Below are 20,575 nucleotides of genomic sequence, written 5' to 3'. Positions count from 1 at the left end.
CTCTACCCACCTTCCTTCCTCCACCCGTCTCCCTGCTCATTCCAGTCTTCCAATTAGCACCGTTTCTCATTAACATCCCTTCCCTCCTCACTCTCTTCTTACTTCAGTCATCACTCTGTCGTTCATATCACTCTTCCATCATCACTCCATCATTCATATCACTCTTCCATCATCACTCCATCATTCATATCACTCTTCCATCATCACTCTGTCATTCATATCACTCTTCCATCATCACTCCATCATTCATATCACTCTTCCATCATCACTCCATCATTCATATCTCTCTTCCATCATCACTCCATCATTCATATCACTCTTCCATCATCACTCTGTTGTTCATATCACTCTTCCATCATCACTCCATCATTCATATCACTCTTCCATCATCACTCCATCATTCATATCACTCTTCCATCATCACTCCGTCATTCATATCACTCTTCCATCATCACTCCGTCATTCATATCACTCTTCCATCATCACTCTGTCATTCATATCACTCTTCCATCATCACTCTGTCTTTCATATCTCTCTTCTCACATCTTGTGACATCCCCTTCCTTGTTCCCCCTCCTCACCCATCCATCCCTCACCCCCTTCTCAATGACTACTTTCACCTCCTCCTTCCGCAGCTTCTCTGCCACTTCAACACCTCATCTTTCTGTGATATCAGCCAGGACTCCCACGCATCACCGTAACTCTCACCCTGAAACCTCTCTACCCTTATCTGTTTTCTCTCTCATTCTCTCTCTCTCTCAGGTTCGTCTCCTCCAACATCTTACATCCATACCCATCCTCTCTCTCCCTCTCTCATTCTCTTTCATTTATAAGGGCTCCTTTATAGGCTCTTTAATCTTACATGTTGCAGGGTGACCCCTACCACTGCTGCTGTTACAAGAAAGCAGCCACTAATGTCTATAAAGTGGTTGGTTCTAGGAAGGGCATCAGGACTTAGAAACCATATCAAAGCAGACTTTGGAGCATGATCTGGACTTCCAGCTTGCCATAACCCTGTTGTACTATCCAACCCATCGCATTGCATGCCAGCATCATAAGCTGACGTTAAATGATGCTGTTGCTCCTGCTGCTTGTTTGTTTGTTGAGCGAAGCGGTCTTTGTCCCAGAGTGTAGTGGGAGAAGTCCGAAACTTGGTCCTTTTGTTATTCGTAAGACCCGCAGAAGAGAAAGCAGGTCAACCCCCGACACCGAGAGCATCGATGGATGGATGAATGCGCATCCAGGCTCAGCGGTTGCGTAGGAAGTCGGGGACAAGAAACAGGAAGAAAGAGTGAGAGAAAGTTGGGGCGAAAGAGTACAACAGGGGTCGCCACCATCCCCTGCTGGAGCCTCGTGGAGCTTTTAGGTGTTTTCGCTCAATAAACACACACAACACCCGGCCTGGGAATCGAAACCGCAATCCTCCAACCATGAGTCCGCTGCCCTAACCACTGCGCCATTGCGCCTACAATGCTCCTGCTGCTGATGATGATGTTGATGTAAATATACTTTTCATTTATGTTGTTGCACAACAACAACAACAGCAGCAACAACAAAAAAACATTGCTCAAGATTGTTTCATGCAGGAAACATGTAGGGTTTTTATAGATGTTAATTTAAGTGAGATGAAAAGGGGATTAGGTCGTTGAGCTGCAGCTTTGTTCTGTAGGCTGACAGAACATGTCAGCAGGTTTAAGGGGTATTATGCTGAAACCTGCTGATGTGCAGCACCCACCCAACTAAAAACATTGCATCTTGGGAATGTAGTACTTGTTCATCTCGACATAAATTAACACACACACACACACACATTGGCTCTCTCACACATTCACCAAACACAAACACTTGCATATAAACATATATATATATATATATATATATATATATATATACGCCAGCTAAACTTGTACTGTTTATTAGTCGTAAGACACCCGCTGTTTTTGTCCTGTTTTTACCATTATTGTTTTTTGTATTTTATATTCATGTGGCATCATCCGTTTTTCTGTCCCTGTTTCGTATACATTCGATCCTTCTTCCAAGAAATCTAATGCTCGTAGCTTAGTTTTTCCTTGGGGCTGGCTGGATCGGAGCGATTAAGATTAATCAGCCGAAATTGCTAGGATGATCCGGTTTTTGACTGAAGATTGAAGGCTTCGAATGTCCCGTCCGTGTTTTTTGTATCATCTAAATGTTTTACGTTCTTGTCCCAGTTTGTATTTTTCTACATATAATATATATATATATATGTATGATGTATGTTAGGGCATGTTAATTTTCCACTCTTTTGTAGTTAATGACTTTGGACTAATTGAGACAGTGAGGGCTTAATATGATAATAACTGACAAAAAAATCCATCTCCCTAGCTTTAACCATTTTTTTGAGGAACCTGTTTCAAAACCTTCAAATACTGTAACTAAAAAACACCACATTTTCACCACTTTCATTTGAAAGAAATTGTTATTGTTATTTGGAAAATTCACAAAAATGCACAAATTCTATAGAGTCTGAATAAGACAAATTTAGATACCAAAATCATAATAATTTTTACTGTAAGAGCCCTTAGAAGCAAAAGTAAGTCTCATATGACAGCTTAGGGCTTTGGCCAAAATGTATTTGTACCTTGATTCAAGTCCATGAACAGTATGGGAAACTTTAGATGTCAGCTTCACTGCCCTTTCAACACATCCCAGCTGAGCTGCAGCAATTTTTGTCTGGTTCCCAGAGCATCAAGTGCCGAAAATGAACTTACTTATCTTCCATTTTAAAGGGTTACAGAATTAACACAGGTTATAGGAACATAAGCCTTCTTCCACGGAAAGATAGCTTAAACTGTGCTCTAAATGGAGGTATAGTCAAATCCTATTTTATGAACTCAACCATGTTCTAAAAATAAGTCGAAAGGTAAGCTACTATAAATCGGCACGAACTTTCCCGACAACCCACTACATCAATAAACATCTATAAAGCATTTAAACAAGTTCCAAGCATTGTTTTGTTGAAAACGACAAATTTTAATTGGCTATTTTGATTAAATTAGGTCCAATGGTTGGCTTTTTATGTGTAAAATTATACAATTTTACAAACCAACTGAGAATCCTGAAAACATAAAATCGTTTTCATAAATATGAGTTGATGCCACATTTTCTGTACATTAATACTTTTCTATGTAGACCAGTCCAAGATTACCGTTCCAAAATCGACCTACTCTAATATATGTATGCGTGTGTGTGTGTGTGGGGGGGTGTTTGCATACTTGGTAATAAGCACACGCATTTCTAGGGATATAAAAGAAATGTGCTTGCTTGCACCTTGCAGCAAATCTGTTATATAACTTTCTGTTTCCGGGAACTAAATCTCCAAACAGGTACAAAGACGAAATCCCTCTGTGATCACCAGTTGCAGGGATGGAATAAAAGACTGCCTGGAATGGATAAATATGGCATTAAAAGAGAGAGAAAAAAAAGAAAGAAAAGAAACCAGCTCTAGCATACCTAACCAGATGAAGTGAGGAAAAGGCTACCTGAAGGCGTTCCACATGCAATTAACTTCCTAAGAGTATTCGTGCCAACAAACATACTTACTACATACATGTATGCTTGTGTGTGTGTGTCTGTGTGTGTGTGTACATATGTATATCTGTAAGTATGCAATACATATTTATGTTTATGTAGAAATACATTGCATTTGCGTTGAGAGGCAGAACAGCTTTGGCCTCAGCCTTTTCAAGGGAAATGGACAATCTTGTGCTCGCACATAGAAATTGCAAGGGCAAGGTTGTTAGTACAGGGAAAATGTCAGAAATGTACAAGCTCTGCTTGAATGTATGTAACACCCTAGTGCCACATTAGGTGTTACATTCCGAAGACTTTTGCACCCTCATCATCATCATCATCATCATCATCATCATCACCACCACCACCACCACCACCACCATCATCATCATCATCATCATCGTCATCATCATCATCATCACCACCACCACCACAACCACCACCATCATCATCATCATCATCACCACCACCACAACCACCACCATCATCATCATCATCATCGTCATCATCATCATCATCGTCATCATCATCATCATCATCACCACCACCACCATCATCCATCATCATCCATCATCATCATCCATCATCATCGTCATCATCCTCATCATCACCACCACCACCACCACCACCACCACCATCATTATCATCATCGTCATCATCATCATATCATCATCATCATCATCATCATCATCACCACCATCATCATCATCATCATCGTTGTCGTCGATGTTGTCATCCTTTAACGTCCGCTTTCCCAGCTGGGATGGGTCGGATGGTTTGAGCAGAGCTGGCAAACTGGAGATCTGCACCAGGTTCCAGTCTGATTTGCCTCGGTTTCTACAGCTGGATGCCCTTCCTAATGCCAACCACATTACAATATGTACCATGTGCTTTTAATGTGGCACTGCATGTGCACTTTAATGTGGCACCGGTATGGGTGCCTTTTCATGACATTGGCACAAGACTCTTGCAGGCCAATCTCTCTTCACTTGGGGAGACTGGCCATTACACTTCTGCTGTGGAGGCCAAAGACCACTCAGGTACATTGAGGATTCTGGCAGAGATAAGCAACACAGGCCCGAGATTCCAAGTGTGGCAAGGTGAAATACATGGAGACCACTTGCAGAAGTATGCGTACATATATATATGTGTGTGTGTGTGTGTATACTCAAAACACATACACGTACACATACACAAGCGAAAGTACAAGTATAAAAATACGAGACCAAATTCATTTCCATTTCTCTAAACATTATTTTTCTTTCTTTCTGAGTTCTTCGTTTGTATTGGATTTTATCTCCTTTGCTTGTCTTTTAGATTTTAATCAGTCCTGGAGGCAATCTTTGTACACTAACTGCATAAATGATCTCCATTAATTGAAGTTGTTCAACTCACTGTGTTCTATATATCTCAGACATTATTGTATTTGTATTTAGAATGTCGAATACGCCCCTGGGGTTTTTTCCTTCTCCCATACCAATGATATTCATATTTTGTATAATTACATTCCTTTTAATCCTGCCAGTGTATTATAAAATACTTCACTGATGAGGTTTAAGAGGGGAAAACTTGCTTAATGTTTCCACTAGTTGACTTAAAGGTTAGATACACTCCCATACTATATTTTCTATGTTTTATGAAATTTTAATCGATTTTTTTTATTTTTGAGTTATCTCTCTTGCCTGGTTTTAGATTTCATTCACTACCTGTGGGAGTTTTGTCTACTAATTGGTTGGAAAATCTCAATTATCTTATTGAATTGTTGCATATGTGAGACTCTATCACATATATATATATCATATATATTGTATATCATCATCATCGTTTAATGTCTGCATTCCATGCTAGCATGGGTTGCATGATTTGACTGAGGACTGGCAAACCAGATGGCTGCACCAGGCTCCAATCTTGATTTGGCAAAGTTTCTACAGCTGGATGCCCTTCCTAACACCAACCACTCTGAGTGCATAGTGGGTGTACTTGACTCAATAGATCTCCTGTACAATAATATGTGTGTGTGTGTGTGTAGGGAGAAGAGGCATTAAAGGTGTGAATGCATATATATTCTATTCTACTCTAAGCAGAAAGCCCAAAATTTTTAGGGTTGGAGCCAGTCGATTAGTCAACTGGTCCTTAATTTATCTACCCTGAAAGGATGAAAGGCAAAGTCGACCTTGATAGAATTTGAACTCAGAACGTATAGACAGATGAAAAACCGATAACCATTTCGCCCGGCATGCTAACATTTCTTTTCTACTCTTGGCTCAAGGCCTGAAATTTTGGGGGATGGGGCTAGTCAATTAGATCAACCCCTGTACACAACTGGTACTTAATTTATCAATCCCAAAAGGATGAAAGGCAAAGACGACCTCAACGGAATTTGAACTCAGAATATAAAGCTAAGCATTTCACCCAGCATGCTAACATTTCTGCCAGCTTGCTGCCTTTGTAAATGCCCATATATTATATATACCCTCCAGCCTTCATCAGGTGTCTTGGCATAGTGGTTAAGAGTGCAGGCTACTAACCCCAAGATTCCAAGTTCGATTCCAGGCAGTGAATTTAACAATAATAATAACAACAACAACAACAACAATAATAACATCGAAAAATACCTTAGGAATGAGAACCCAGGTTTGAAATTTCCCCAAGACACCTGATGCGCCTGGAGGGTATATCAGCCGAAACATTGTGTTAACAACAAAAAAGATGAGGAGAAATATCCATCAAACATAAATAATGTAAATAATGTACATAATTCTTCATCTCTCAAATATAGAACTGTATCTATATTTTTGTTTAAATGACTAAATGTATAGATTTACTTGCCATTATTTCATTATATTCAAGATTTTGATTACATTTCAATGTGTACCACTAGAACTTGTTTCATTATGCTTATAAGATTTCAGTTCTGTCTTTAATTATTTCATTCCACAGTTAAGATCACTTAGGATTTAACACTCTAACACACGTTGGGATTAGCAGAATAACATTATAGATAGCTATTTATCTTATAGATTGTCTCACAGATAAAGTAGCATTTAATATTCTCTACCGTTTAGATGATGCCATACAGATGAGACACATACATACACACACACATGCATGCAGGTGCACCACACACACACACACACACACACACACACACACACACACTTGTTAGAATATGTGATGTAATATTTAACGTCAGAGCATTCCTAGGCAATGCAACAGCAATTGTGATCTCTCCATGCAAATTGCATTGAAGACTTGTAAATGAACAAAGGAACCTTTCCTGTGAGGCCTTCGTCTTTGCATGAGTGTGTGTGTGTGTGTGTGTGTGTGTGACAGACGAATGAGATCATCATCATCATCATCATCGCTTAACGTCCGCTTTCCATGCTGGCATTGGTTGGACGATTTTGACTGAGGGCTGGCGAACCAGATGGCTGCACCAGACTCCCCAATCTTGATCTGGCAGAGTTTCTACAGCTGGATGCCCTTCCTAATGCCAACCACTCCAACAGTGAAGTGGGTGCTTTTTATGTGTCACCGGCACAGGGGCCAGTCAGGTGGTACTGGCAATAACCTCGCTTAAATCTTCTTTACAGATGCCACCGGCACAGGTGCCAGTAAGGCGACGCTGGTAATGATCACGCTTGAATGGTGCCCTTTTACGTGCCACTGGCACGGAAGCCAGTTAGCCGCTCTGGCAACGACCACACTCGAATGGTGCTCTCTGGCAACGATCACGCTTGGATGGTGCTCTCTGGCAACGATCATGCTTGGATGGTGCTCTTGGTACCCTACTAGCACAAGATATGTGTAACATTGCTGTTCTCAAGAGGACTTGCCCACCACAACAGAATTGAGATCCTACAACCAGAGTGCCATGTAAAAAGCATTGGTGTAGGTGCTGGTGCCAGATAAAAGCACCTGGTATACTGTGTAAAGTGGTTGGCATTTTGAAGGGCATCCAGCTGTAGAAACCATGCCAAAAGAGACAGGGTAAGCTGGTGTGGCCCTTAGCCATGCCAGTTCCTGTCAAGCTGTCCCAGCCATGCCAGCATGGAAAACAGATGTCAAATATTGATCATGATGATGATGATGATGATGTATGTGTGTGCACATAGGTATAAGATCAAACGAAGCAATATAAAAAATTACACAAAAGAAGTGGAGTACACTGACACTCTGTAATACTTTGAACTGAATTGACTCCTGAGTCACAAATGTGTCTTTTGAGGTCTTTTGTCTACAAATCTTACCCATGACCAGTCACCAGTTTATAGAATTTAACGATTATCTTCGTTAGGAATACATCTATTTTACATAAGAATAAAGGTAAAGTCCCTTCCCAACTCATACTGACTCATAAGGGCTGGTTTCCCAGTTTCCACTGGGAGGGGACACTGGTCTGTCTCAGGGTTACTCATTGGTGCCACTTGAACAGACTGGAGCAACATGAAATGAAGTGTCTTGCTCAAGAACACAATGTGTTGCCCGGTCCAGGAATTGAAACCACAATCTTACGATCATAAATCCAACACCCTATGTTTTACATAATTAGATAAAATTTTCTATAACGATGCAATGACATTTTTCTCTATTTGTTTCCTTTTCTCCTTTTCCATTTCTCTTTGCTGTGGTTCCTTGCTGTAAATAAAAGATACAATTCAGAGCATCAAGTGGTGGAATTATCGCCATCCTCTACCTCAAACTCATGTTCCAGCCTCATGTCATCGATCAGACATTTCGTTTTTACCAGCCAGAGCAATCTTTCATGAAGAAATCCATCCACCTGCCATCCTATCACACACTTCCAGGTCAGTAAAATAATTTTGTGGTTTTTTTACTTTTTTAGCCAGAGAAGGAACCGAAGAAAAACAATTTACACACACACACACACCCACACCAAGGCACGCCTCACACACACACACAGGTATCCCCACTCACAGGCACCCACACACACAGGCACCCCCCACACAGGCATCCCCCACATGCAGGCATCCCCACACACAGGGACTCCCCCATACAGACAACCCCACAAACAGGCACCCACACACACAGACACTCCCACACACAGGTACTCCCACACACAGGCATCCCCATACCCAGAGACAGGCACTCTCCCACAGGCATCCCTACACCTACATGCAAGCACCTCCACACCCACATACTGGCACCCGCACCCCCACACGCTGGTACCTCCACCCACCACAGGTGCTCTCACTCACACTCCACACAATCACCCCCCCACTCACCTACATACATATAGTGGAGGCACATGGCCTAGTGGGTAGAGCAGCGGACTCGCAGTCGAGGGATTGCGGGTTTGAATCTCAGACCAAGCAATGTGTGTGTTTATGAACGAAACACCTAAGCTCCATGCGGCTCTGGCAGAAGGTAATGGTGAACTTTTGCTGACTCTTTTGCCACTACTTTCTCTCACTCTTTCCTCCTGCAACTTGCAGTTCACCTGCGACAGACCGGTGTGCCATCCAGGTGGGGAACCTATACGTCAAGGAAACTGGGAAACCGGCCCTTATGAGCCAGGCATGGCTCGAGAAGGAACAAACAACAACATACACATGCATAGAGGCACATGCACATACATATACTAAGCTAAAACTTCCAGCTTGGTTCTCAAATGAAATCCGAGAAATGAAACTGGAAACTATTGATAAAATAAAGGAAAAATTAAAACTAAGAAGTATTTTGTTTGAGGCATATGTAAAAATGAAATTGAATAGAGATATTTGATTGGGTGTATTTACAAAAGTGAAAAAAATAAAAACAACTGAAAATATAAATAAAAATAGAAATATAATTCATGTTAATTGAAGCTATTTTAAGCCATTCGCAAAATAGTATTCACACTCACTATTTACAATATTAACGAGAGGAAGAAAGAATGCTACAGAATGAGAAAATAAGTTTATCAAACAGGGTGAAAAAAATATCAGTGTGTGAAAAAAAAAATATGGTTAAGTTTTAAAATGAGTTCCTAATTAGTTTTTCATTCACAAAGCCAGACCTGATAATCAAAAAACAGTTTGCAATGTGACACAGATAATGAATTAGTAAATGAATTACAAAAGATGAAGAGGAAAGCAAAAACTAGCGATCTTCTTTGCTGAGAATTTTTCTCTTGTGGGTTATGTCCCTTGAAATTTACTCTGATAAGAATTCATTCTTCTAATCTATGCAAGCAATTTTTAAGTGAATCACTTCTTAAATTTAAATTTCTTTTGTTCTGCAACAATATTTTTGGTTGAGCAACGATGATAACTTACTTTCACTTTCGTTTTGTAACATTATATTCAAGGTTTTAATTATGTTTTGAGTTTTATTCCATACTTAAGGTTGAAAATAAGGACAGATCTGTTTAGTGCTGTAACAGGATGATAAGTCCCTGCACTGGATGGGTGCAGCTCACATCCTTTTACATTAAATATTAATTGAAGAAAGAGTCAAGAATTCCAGTCTACTTCAACAGTATAAATATTTATTTCTTGATTTGCAATATATACATTCTTCTTTCTGGGTGATCGGCAGCCTAGGAGCTTATCGCAGTAGTCAAGTGCAGTGAGCCAAATCCTGTCCATTCAAGCATAGTGGGGATATGCCACGAGGCAGCAGCTTGAGAGAGCTGCTAAAACACATCTGTCTTGTTCAGCTGCTGGCGTTCAAAAGAGCAATACGAGGGAATTTCACCGCTGCTAGTTTTCTGCGCATGCACATGAGGGAACTTCTGGTAGGCCTCCCAGAAGACTCCAGCCCTGCGCATGCGTGCTGGAGATTTTCAAGATGGCATCATTACAGTTCTAACATTATTTTCCCTTATTCTCCAAAAACATTTCAAAACCTCGTAGCAAATTTCCTCCTTGGATTAGCACATGCTTGTACAAGTAATGTCTGGTCTTAAAAACTATTTGCTCTAATTCTGATGTCAGATTTTGTTTTGGGAACAATCATTCAATTTTTACATAGCACAGTATACTAAAGAACAGCCGTAGAAAGAACAGAGGCAAAAATCTTAATAGTTTCGATAAAAATGTTTATAAAAGATTCTTATCTGAGAGCCTAACCAGTATGTATAAAAAAAATTTTCATTTCAATATCCACTTAGCTGTTAAGCTTGAAGCCAAAGAGACGTCATTCATATTTAAAACAGATGATAGTGCAGAGATCTTTCACCTTTTATCACCATACATCACACTGAAAGATCATAAGAACACTTTTTTTCTAACAAGCCTAAGTGAAGTTTAATTAAAACCTACACTAAACAGATTTTGGCCTAGTAAGGATAACAGCTTTAGTTATATATAGTAAAGAAATCTTAGACCCTATTTCTTGTCTTTGAAAAGTAGTCCAGTTCCGATTATAGAATAATAGTTTTTCATTTGTAGAAAGGTTTAATAACATCATTATTAAGCAAATTTGTTTCTTCTTTTTTATCATTTTGATATTGTGAATTTTTTTTTTTTTTATATCTATCAGTCAGATGTTACTGCCACAAATTTAACCTACACCAATGCCATTAATCCAATTTGCAATTCAGATGTTGATATTGTTCTGCATGCTAAGAATTTTTTTTTTGTTTGTTTTGTGAAAATGCAGAATTGAGAAAGAAAAATTTGTTTGATGTGGCTTTGGTTGCTTTGAAGGTGTGGAGGTGTGTGAAATCATTCGTTTATATATATTTTAAATTTGTTGCCATGGTAACTTCACTGTGTTGGATGGAGGGTGCTATCTTGGTGATCAGTTATTTTTCTCTAACAAAATATGAGGCGCAGGAGTGGCTGCGTGGTAAGTAGCTTGTTTACCGACCACATGGTTCCGGGTTCAGTCCCACTGCGTGGCACCTTGGGCAAGTGTCTTCTACTATAGCCTCGGGCCGACCAAAGCCTTGTGAGTGGATTTGGTAGACGGAAACTGAAAGAAGCCCGTCGTATATATATATATATGCGTGTGTGTATTTGTGTGTCTGTGTTTGTCCCCCTAGCATTGCTTGACAACCAATGATGGTGTGTTTATGTCCCCGTTACTAAGCGGTTCGGCAAAAGAGACCCATAGAATAAGTACTGGGCTTACAAAAAAAGAATAAGTCCCGGGGTCGAGTTGCTCGATTAAAGGCGGTGCTCCAGCATGGCCGCAGTCAAATGACTGAAACAAGTGAAAAAATAAATATGAATAGACACAATGTAGATAAATTTAGAAGAAATATAATTTCAATGAGAATTATAAATTATTGTCAAGAGTAACTTTGCAAAATTTAATTTTCTAGACATAATATTAGATTTAAGCACTTAAAAAAAAAAAAAAGACTTTTATTAGGTTAATAATGGGAAATTTCATTATATTAATAAGAGCCAGTCTCCCGTATTAGTAGACATATGTTATCTTTGTCCTCAGGCGTTGATACTTTTTCTAAAAGCTTTTCAACTCTATAATGCACACATTCAGTTATTGTGGGGTTTTAGATAGAAGAGAGAGAGTGGATATCCACACTCCATACCCAGATCTTAGTCCTCAGATGTAGAAAAAGAAATGGCTTGGCTGTGTGGTAAAAAAGCTTACTTACCAACCACATGGTTCTAGGTTCAGTCCCACCGTATGGTACTTTGAGTAAATGTCTTCTGCTGTAACCTTGGGCCAATCAAAGCCATGTGAGTGGATTTGGTAGATGGAAACTGAATGAAGCCCATTGCATATATGTGTGTGTGTGTATGTGTGTGTGTATCATTGTTTGTCCCCCATCACTGCTTGCCGTTCATCTTTTTGGGGTTGATTTTGCCTTTCGTCTTTTTGGGGTCGACTTTGCCTTTCGTCTTTTTGGGGTCGACTTTGCCTTTCGTCTTTTTGGGGTTGACTTTGCCTTTCATCTTTTTGGGGTCGACTTTGCCTTTCATCTTTTCGCGGTCGACTTTGCCTTTCATCTTTTTGGGGTTGACTTTGCTTTTCATACTTTCAGGGTCAATAAAATAGGTACCAATAGAGCGCTGGGGTTGATGTAATCGACTTAGTCTCTCCTCTGAAATTGCCGGCCTTGTGCCAAAACTCGAAACTAGTATAAACTGGTTTGTCCTTACACTTGCACGACTGATTATAAGCTTGGTAACAACAGAATGAAGTTGAGTTCTTTTCCTTAACTGGAAAAAAAAATATAAGCATAGTAGTAGACTTAATAATTGCCAGCGGAGATCAGGTTATTTGTTGTGGACTTCTAAAGAAACGGAAAATTCTAGTTGGAAATTTTCTGTCATTTCTCTTCTTTCATATTTGTTTTCTCCTTGTTATTCATTTACCAATTTGTTTTCTGTGTCATGTTTCTCGGTTATTGTATTATGTTTCAGCCAGAGGCCATGCCCATGCTGGGGCACTGTCATTAATTGCTGACTATGCGCTTTTGTGAATGAAAAGCCAATTTGGAACTCATTTTGAAACAACCATATTTTTTTTCTCTCTCATTGTGTTTTTTCTGTCACTGTATGTTTAATTTACTTTTTCCTTCTGTTATGTTCTTTCTTTCTTTCTTTAACCCTTCTGATACCAACCCAGCTGAAACTGGATCTGGCTCTGAGTACAAACGTCTTGTTTTCATAAATTTTGAATTAAAATCTTCCACCAAACCTTAGTCACAATTTATGTTCCTAACACTAGCTTAATGATAACTAAGTTATTTTCTTTGTTATATTTAAAATTAATTGAAAGAAACACAGAGCATCTCAACAGAAATAGGATAATAAAAGGGTTAAAGTCACCATGCTATTTTTAACCCTTTGATGCCAACATGGCTGAAACCACCTCTGGCTCTGTATTACAAATGTCTTATTTTCAAAAGTTCTTAATTAAAATCTTCCACCAAACTTTAGTCACAATTTATGTTCCTAACACTAGCTGAATGATAACTAAGTTATTTTACTAAATTCTTTATCATTTAAAATTAATTGAAAGAAACACAGAGCATCTCAAAATAAATACAGTAACGAAAGGGTTAAGAAGAAAAATAATCAGCAGAAATAATAGTCTAAATTTCCTTCAATCCACACCCTTCCAACTGCTTCTAATGTGCATCAGCCCAAATGTAGAGGTGTGTTTAACCCTTTCGATACCAACCCGGCTGAAACCACCACTGGCTCTGTAGTACAAATGATTTAGCTTAATGATAACTAAGTTATTTTACTAAATTCTTTGTTATATTGTTATATTTACGTGTAAGTGCGCATGCGCGAACGTGTAAGTGCACATGCGCGAACGTGTTCGTGCGCATGCACGAACGTTTAAGAGCACATGCGCGAACGTGTAAGTGTTAATATTGTAATAGTTATGTGTGAATAACATTTTGTGAATGGCCTAAGATACATTTAGTTAATAGCATCAACTTGTATCATTATTTCTTTGTTTCTTATTTGGTTAATTATTATTTTTATATGTACATGCAATCAAATATTTATATTTTATCTTTTACTTGATTCAGTCCTTAGATTTTGCCCATGCTGGGGCAGCACATTAAGGGATTTTAGCTGAACTAAATTTCTTTTTTAAGCCTAATACTTATTCTATCGGTGTCTTTTGCCAAACTGCTAAGTTACAGGAATTTAAACACACTGATGCTGGTTGTCAAACAGTGGTACTGGACAAATATACACACGCATGCATGCATGCACACATGCACAAGGCTTCTTTCAGTTTCCGTTTACCAGATCCACTCACAAGGCCATCCTGCACTGTCTTCACCCATCTGGTAGCTTATTTCTACAGTTGAGTGGTTGGAGCAACATGAAATGAAGTGCCTTGCCCAAGAACACAACACACAGCCTGGTCTGAGAATTGAACTCACTACCTCATGATTGGAAGTCCGATGCTCTAACCACTGAGCCACATGCCTTCTCTCACACACACACACACACACACTGCTTGTGTGGTGCATGTGTTAAGTCAAGTTTGTTCCTACCACCGAGTACACTGTCTGATATTTCTTTTTGTTTTGTTTGCTTGTATATTTTTCTTATTTATATCTTTATTTCTGTGTTTATTTTTGTTTGCTATTTATCTATTTTATCTCATTCATTTTTTAAAATTTTTATTTTTTATTTTCATTTATATGTATATTTCGTCATTGTTGGTTTTTGAAAAATATTTTAATTTCTTCTAAAACTTAAGGATTTCTTGTGAAAAACCTAGAAGAAATATAAAAGAAAATAACGAAATATAATTAAAGTTTAAAGTAGATTTTGAATTTGAATAAAAGACAGAATATATTGAAAGAAAAATGAATAAAAAAAGAAAAAGAATAAAATTTAAAAGAAAATATATAAACAAGAATTACGTACATCTGTGTATGTATCTGTGTATGTGCGTATGCATGTGTGTATGTTTTATATATACGTGTATAATATATGCAATATATACAAACATTTATGTATACATACACACTTTAGCACATATATACACAACCATACACATAATTACACAAACAGATACACACATACATACACACAAAACTACAAAAGAATAATGAATGAAAATAAAAGAAAGAATAGGATTTTTCTGTTTTTCACCAAATATTGATTTTATTTATCTCCACTTAATGAATAATCTCAAAACAGTATTTCAGTTTGTAGCACACTTTCTGAGTTAATTTAGCCTCTTATCTATCTTAGATTAATAAAAATAAGTACCAGTAATATACTTGTCTCAGATATACTTCTGCAAACACTGACTTTTGTATCTGTCTCTTAAAGCACTGGTCCTGGTACCATGTAAAAAGCACTGGTTGATGATGCCACATGGAAAGCACTGGTACTTATGTCACATGAAAAGCACTGGTACCACATGAAAAGCACTGGTGCCACATGAAAGCACTGGTGCAGATGCCACATGAAAAGTACTGGTGCTGATGCCACATAAAAAGCACTAGTGCTGGTACCACATGAACAGCACTGGTGCTGGTGCCACATGAAAAGCACTTGTGCTGGTGCCACATGAAAGCACTGGTGTAGATGCCTCATGAAAAGTAGTGGTGCTGATGCCACATGAAAAGCACTGGTACCACATGAAAAGCACTGGTGCCACATGAAAAGCAATGGTGCTGATGCCACATGAAAAGAACTGGTGCTGGTGCCACATGAAAAGCACTGGTGCTGATGCCACATGAAAAGAACTGGTGCTGTTGCCACATGAAAAGCACTGGTGCCACATGAAATATACTGGTGCTGATGCCACATGAAAATAACTGGTGCTGGTGCCACATAAAAAAGCCCTGCTGCTGGTGCCATGTATAAAACACCTGTGCTGGTACCACAGATAAAGCACCTGTGCCGGTGTCACGTAAAAAGCACCCAGTACACTCTGTAAAGTGGTCGGTGTTAGGAAGCACATCCAGTCATAAAAACCATGCCAAAACAGACATTGGAACTTCATCCTGTCCTCTGGTTTGTCAACTTTTTTCAAGCCATCCAACCCGTGCCAGTACGGGAAACAGGTGTTTTCACTGTCATCATAATTAAATCATTATCATTGAAATGTTCATGTTCCCTGCTGGCATAGATTGAATGGATTGAGAAGATCTGATGGGTTGAAGGACTGCATTGAGGTCCACTGTCTCCTTTGGCATGTTTTCTATAGCTGGATATCCTTCCTAATGTCCAGCATTTTACAGCATGCATTGGGTGCTGTTGTTTTTTTTTTATGCCACCATCACTAGTGAGGTCACCGTGCCACTTGCAAGACTATGAACCCCGAGAGTTGGGGAAGCTTTATGCTAGAAGTATGAGTAAAGGAGCCAGAGCAGAAAAGCAGTTTTCCTGCTGTAGAGGAGCTACAGGACTACTCACATTTTAGAATAGGTGTGGGTGATCGGAATGGGGCTGAAAAGAGGTAAAAAGTGTGGTGATGAGGTGTCTGGGTAGACTCACAAGCTATGTACAAGGTGAGCCGAAGTGAGTGGAGTCTAAGGAGCCAAGAATTGTGGGTAGGTGAAAACAATAGGAATGAATGGGAGGAAGATGAGAAATGGTAAATTGGTTAGGGAAGGGGACATAGGTAACAATTCTAAAGATCAGGTAAGGCCGAAATGTATTAAGCAAGATAAAATATGTGACTCATGTAGCAGTGTAAAAAATCATTGTTGTAGTAAGAGAGTGCAATTTTTCAGAAATTTCTAGACTTTTAAGTGTTTCGGATTGAATTTCTAAGATAAGGAATTATCTTTATTATCTACAAATTTATTTGAACTAATGTCTTTATCTTGTTATAGTCATAATGTTTTGCCTTATTCAAGTGCCTGTTGCAGTCCCTAATGATGTTATAATTTCAAACCAATTCCATTGTTCTCCATGAGAGCAGATTGCTCTCATTATATGGAGTCTGTATGGATCTGATAAATTTCAGGGTGAATTTTCTGAGATGAAGAGGGTTTGCCCTCATTGTTCACTGATATATTCAAACTAGTTCCTATAAATCAAACAAAAGGTTTGGTTCAAAATTCTGAGAACATTATCGAATACAACCAGCATTTGAAGATCAGATAATAATACAATGACCGAAATGTTGTAACTACAACAATTAAGATGAGGACACCAATCTTAATAGTGTCCAATACAAAGAGTTTAGTATTTATAAACAAGCAGATTCTGTGTTTGAACACTGAGACAATAACATTACTTGACATTCTTTTACTTCCACAGTCTTTTGAATTTGCTTAGATACAAATTGTCTGAGTCATTATCTTTTATTATATCATTCGCTTGTCTTCCAACCTCTTCTGTTTATCCCATTTCAATAACAAATCATTATTGCTATAATCTTTACGGTGCACTCTTTTCTTTTTCCATACATTTTAAAATCTAATTGTTGGAAATTTTTCAATTTCTTCGGTTGATTTATATAGATTGATATATGGTGCATAATTAATTAATATTCTTTTTTTTTTTCTTGCATTTTAAGTACACGTAATGACATTCTTATTATAGTAAGGATATCCAAAACGAAGCTGTATGAAACACCATATTTTCTCAATGCTTCAGCTCACCCAAATGTCAAACACATTTAGGGCGAAATTTAAGACACATCAGAAAGATGTACAGTATAACATTCTGATGTTATATACTTAGTGGCACAGTAACTTAAAAAAAACATTCAGTGTGAAGGCGCATGGCTCAGTGGTTAGAGTGTTGAGCTTATGATCGTGAGGTTGTGAGTTCGAATCCCTGACCGGGCTGTGTGTTGTGTTCTTGAGCAAGACACTTTATTTCACATTGCTCCACTTCACTCATATGTAGAAATGAGTTGCGACATCACAGGTGCCGAGCTGTATCGGCCCTTTTGCCTTTCCCTTGGATAACATTGGTGGCCTGGAGAGGGGAGGCCGGTATGCATGGGCGATTGCTGGCCTTCCACAAACAACCTTGCCTGGACTTGTGCCTGGGAGGATAAATTTCTAGGTGCAATCCCATGGTCAGTCATGACCGAAAGGGGGTCTCAGCAACATCTTTAAAGAGTCAAATGTAAATCCTAGATTAAAAGTGACGTGGTACAGACATATGGCATAGTGGTTAAGAGCACAGGCTATTAACCACAAGATTCCGAGTTCGATTCCAGGCAGTGACCTGAACAATAATAATAATAAGAAGAATATTTAACACTGTTTGTTTCAGTTTCCATTAGAATGAATTCTTAATGAAGAAACGTTTTTCTCAATTTCATTTCCTTGACATTTAGGTGTTCCTGTAGATGCCACTGGTCAACCTCAGCAGGTCTTTGTCCGATGCAGTGATCCAAATGTAATTTGCAACTGTGAAGATAAGCAGCCTGGTGAGCCAATAGAAATCTTCATTAAGGTAGGACTTCTTTTTATTGTCTTCCTCTTAATATTACTTTTAAGCAACATGGAGGTGAGCTGGCAAAATGCTGAGTAGCATTTCATCCATCTTTATGCTCTGAGTTCAAGTTCCACTGAGGCTGACTTTACCTTTCATCTTTTTGAAGTTGATAAAATAAGTACCAGTTAAACAATGGGATCGATTATAATAATAATAATAATAATAATAATAATAATAATATAATAATAATAATAATAATAATAATAATAATTATTATTATTATTATTATTATTATTATTATTATTATTATTCAGGTCACTTTTTACAGGTGCCAGGGGAGGCTGGTAGCGGCCATGATCGGTTGGTGCTTTTTACATGCCACCGGCACAGAAGCCAGTCAAGGCAGCGCTGGCGTCGACCACATTCGGATGGTGCTTTTTACATGCCACCGGCACAGGTATCATAACTACAATTTCCATTTGTTATTTATTTTGATGTTGATGTACTTGACTCAATAGGTCTCCTCAAGCACAGAAGGTCATGTGCCACCGGCACACAAGCCAGTCAAGGCGGCGCTGGCATCGGTCACGTTCGCATGGTACTCTTTATGTGCCACTGGCACAGGTATCATAACTACAATTTCCATTTGTTATTTATTTTGATGTTGATGTACTTAACTCAATAGGTCTCCTCAAGCACAGCAGGTAACCCTACGATCCAAGGTAAGCACAGCAGGTCGTTCTGCAATCCAAGGTACTTTGGATGGGCTGGGGCTATGTGAAACTGGTGCAGGAAGCACCAGTTTCTGTATAACTATTTGATTTGGAGGATCAAATCTGGAACCACATAGTTACAACGTGTACTTCTTAACCACCCAGTCCTTTATGCTCATTGTAATATTTTAGTAGCCATCTTCGTAAGTACATTATGAGTTCTTGTTACTTATTTTAGTCATAAATTTTGCAGTTATCTTTGATTCTATCGCAGTGACAGTTGCAGAATTTTAGTTATTATTGGTGCTCTGCAGTATTTAGGTTTATTCCTTGCCTGTTGTCTTTCAAAGTTTAACCGGTGATTATATTCTATTTCGTATTGTCATAACATTGTTGTTTCAATTAATTCCCATATCTACTACCAGGAGTCTCTTATCGCTTTTGTTGTAGGCAATTTCCTTGTTCTTATTTTTTTGTTTTTACTTAACTTCATGATAATATCTCTCACTTAGAGATTAACTATTTATTTTGTTTGTCAAAGTGTTGCTATTTTCGTATCTCTGTCTCCCTAGTAAAAACGAAAGGATCTTTCGCTTAAGGATTCCTTTATCTTTCTGGATTTATTTATTTGTTTTTTTTTGTTTATTTTGTATTATTGAACAATCTGTTGCCCCCTTTTTCTTTTTTCATTTTTAATATTGCTTTTGTATTTTCAATTTCGTTTAGGATTAGGAGATCATTTCTTTTGTTTTCTCTTTTCCAGAATATATTTATTTTTCCAAGATGTTTGATGTTGCAACTTCAGCATCATCATCATCATCATCATCAACTACTTTAATATCTGTTTTGATGTGATATCTGTTTTAAGACAACGAAAGATAAGCCAACAAGCAATTACTTTTATTGTTCTTAGTTTCTCATTAATTATTTCTATGAAGGGTTTCTAGCACTTCAATTACTTTTCAAAATTCATTTTTGTACTCTTGTCTCTCTCTTATATCCCCCCCCCACCACTTCATAATGTATCGTACTCTGTTGTACTCAAATTCTTCTGGTTCTCTTTTGTTTTTTGTCTAATTAAGAAATAATAAGTGATGTCGCCTTAGTGGCACTTGTGCCCCGTGTTAGTAGGGTGCCAAGAGCCCCATCCGAGTGTGATCGTTGCCAGAGCGGCTAACTGGTTTCCGTGCCGGTGGCATGTAAAAGGCACCATTCGAGCGTGATCGTTACCAGCATCGCCTAACTGGCACCTGTGCCGGTGGCATGTGTAAAAAGATTTGAGCGAGGTCATTGACAGTACCGCCTGACTGGCCTCCATGCCGGTGGCACGTAAAAAGCACCCATTACACTCTCGGAGTGGTTGGTGTTAGGAAGGGCATCCAGCTGTAGAAACTCTGCCAGATCAAGATTGGAGCCTGGTGCAGCCATCTGGTTCGCCAGCCCTCAGTCAAATCGTCCAACCCATGCCAGCATGGAAAGCGGATGTTATAAACGATGATGA

General features: G+C 38.7%; 1 protein-coding gene across 2 annotated transcripts in view; it reads left to right on the top strand.

The window, feature by feature from the left end:
• Positions 1-20,575, top strand: part of LOC115217814 (nephrocystin-4-like) — a 179,050-nt gene that overhangs the window by 140,092 nt on the left and 18,383 nt on the right. For both annotated transcript variants that reach the window (XM_036507789.1, XM_029787496.2), the window contains exons 23-24: positions 8,203-8,359; positions 18,261-18,379. In XM_036507789.1, coding sequence (XP_036363682.1) covers positions 8,203-8,359; positions 18,261-18,379 — 276 coding nt within the window. The remainder of the gene's footprint in view (positions 1-8,202; positions 8,360-18,260; positions 18,380-20,575) is intronic.

Source organism: Octopus sinensis, linkage group LG12, assembly GCF_006345805.1.
Source record: "Octopus sinensis linkage group LG12, ASM634580v1, whole genome shotgun sequence".
NCBI classification, from domain to species: domain Eukaryota; kingdom Metazoa; phylum Mollusca; class Cephalopoda; order Octopoda; family Octopodidae; genus Octopus; species Octopus sinensis.
Note: the sequence above shows the minus strand (reverse complement) of the source record. Positions and strands in the feature narration are given on the sequence as shown.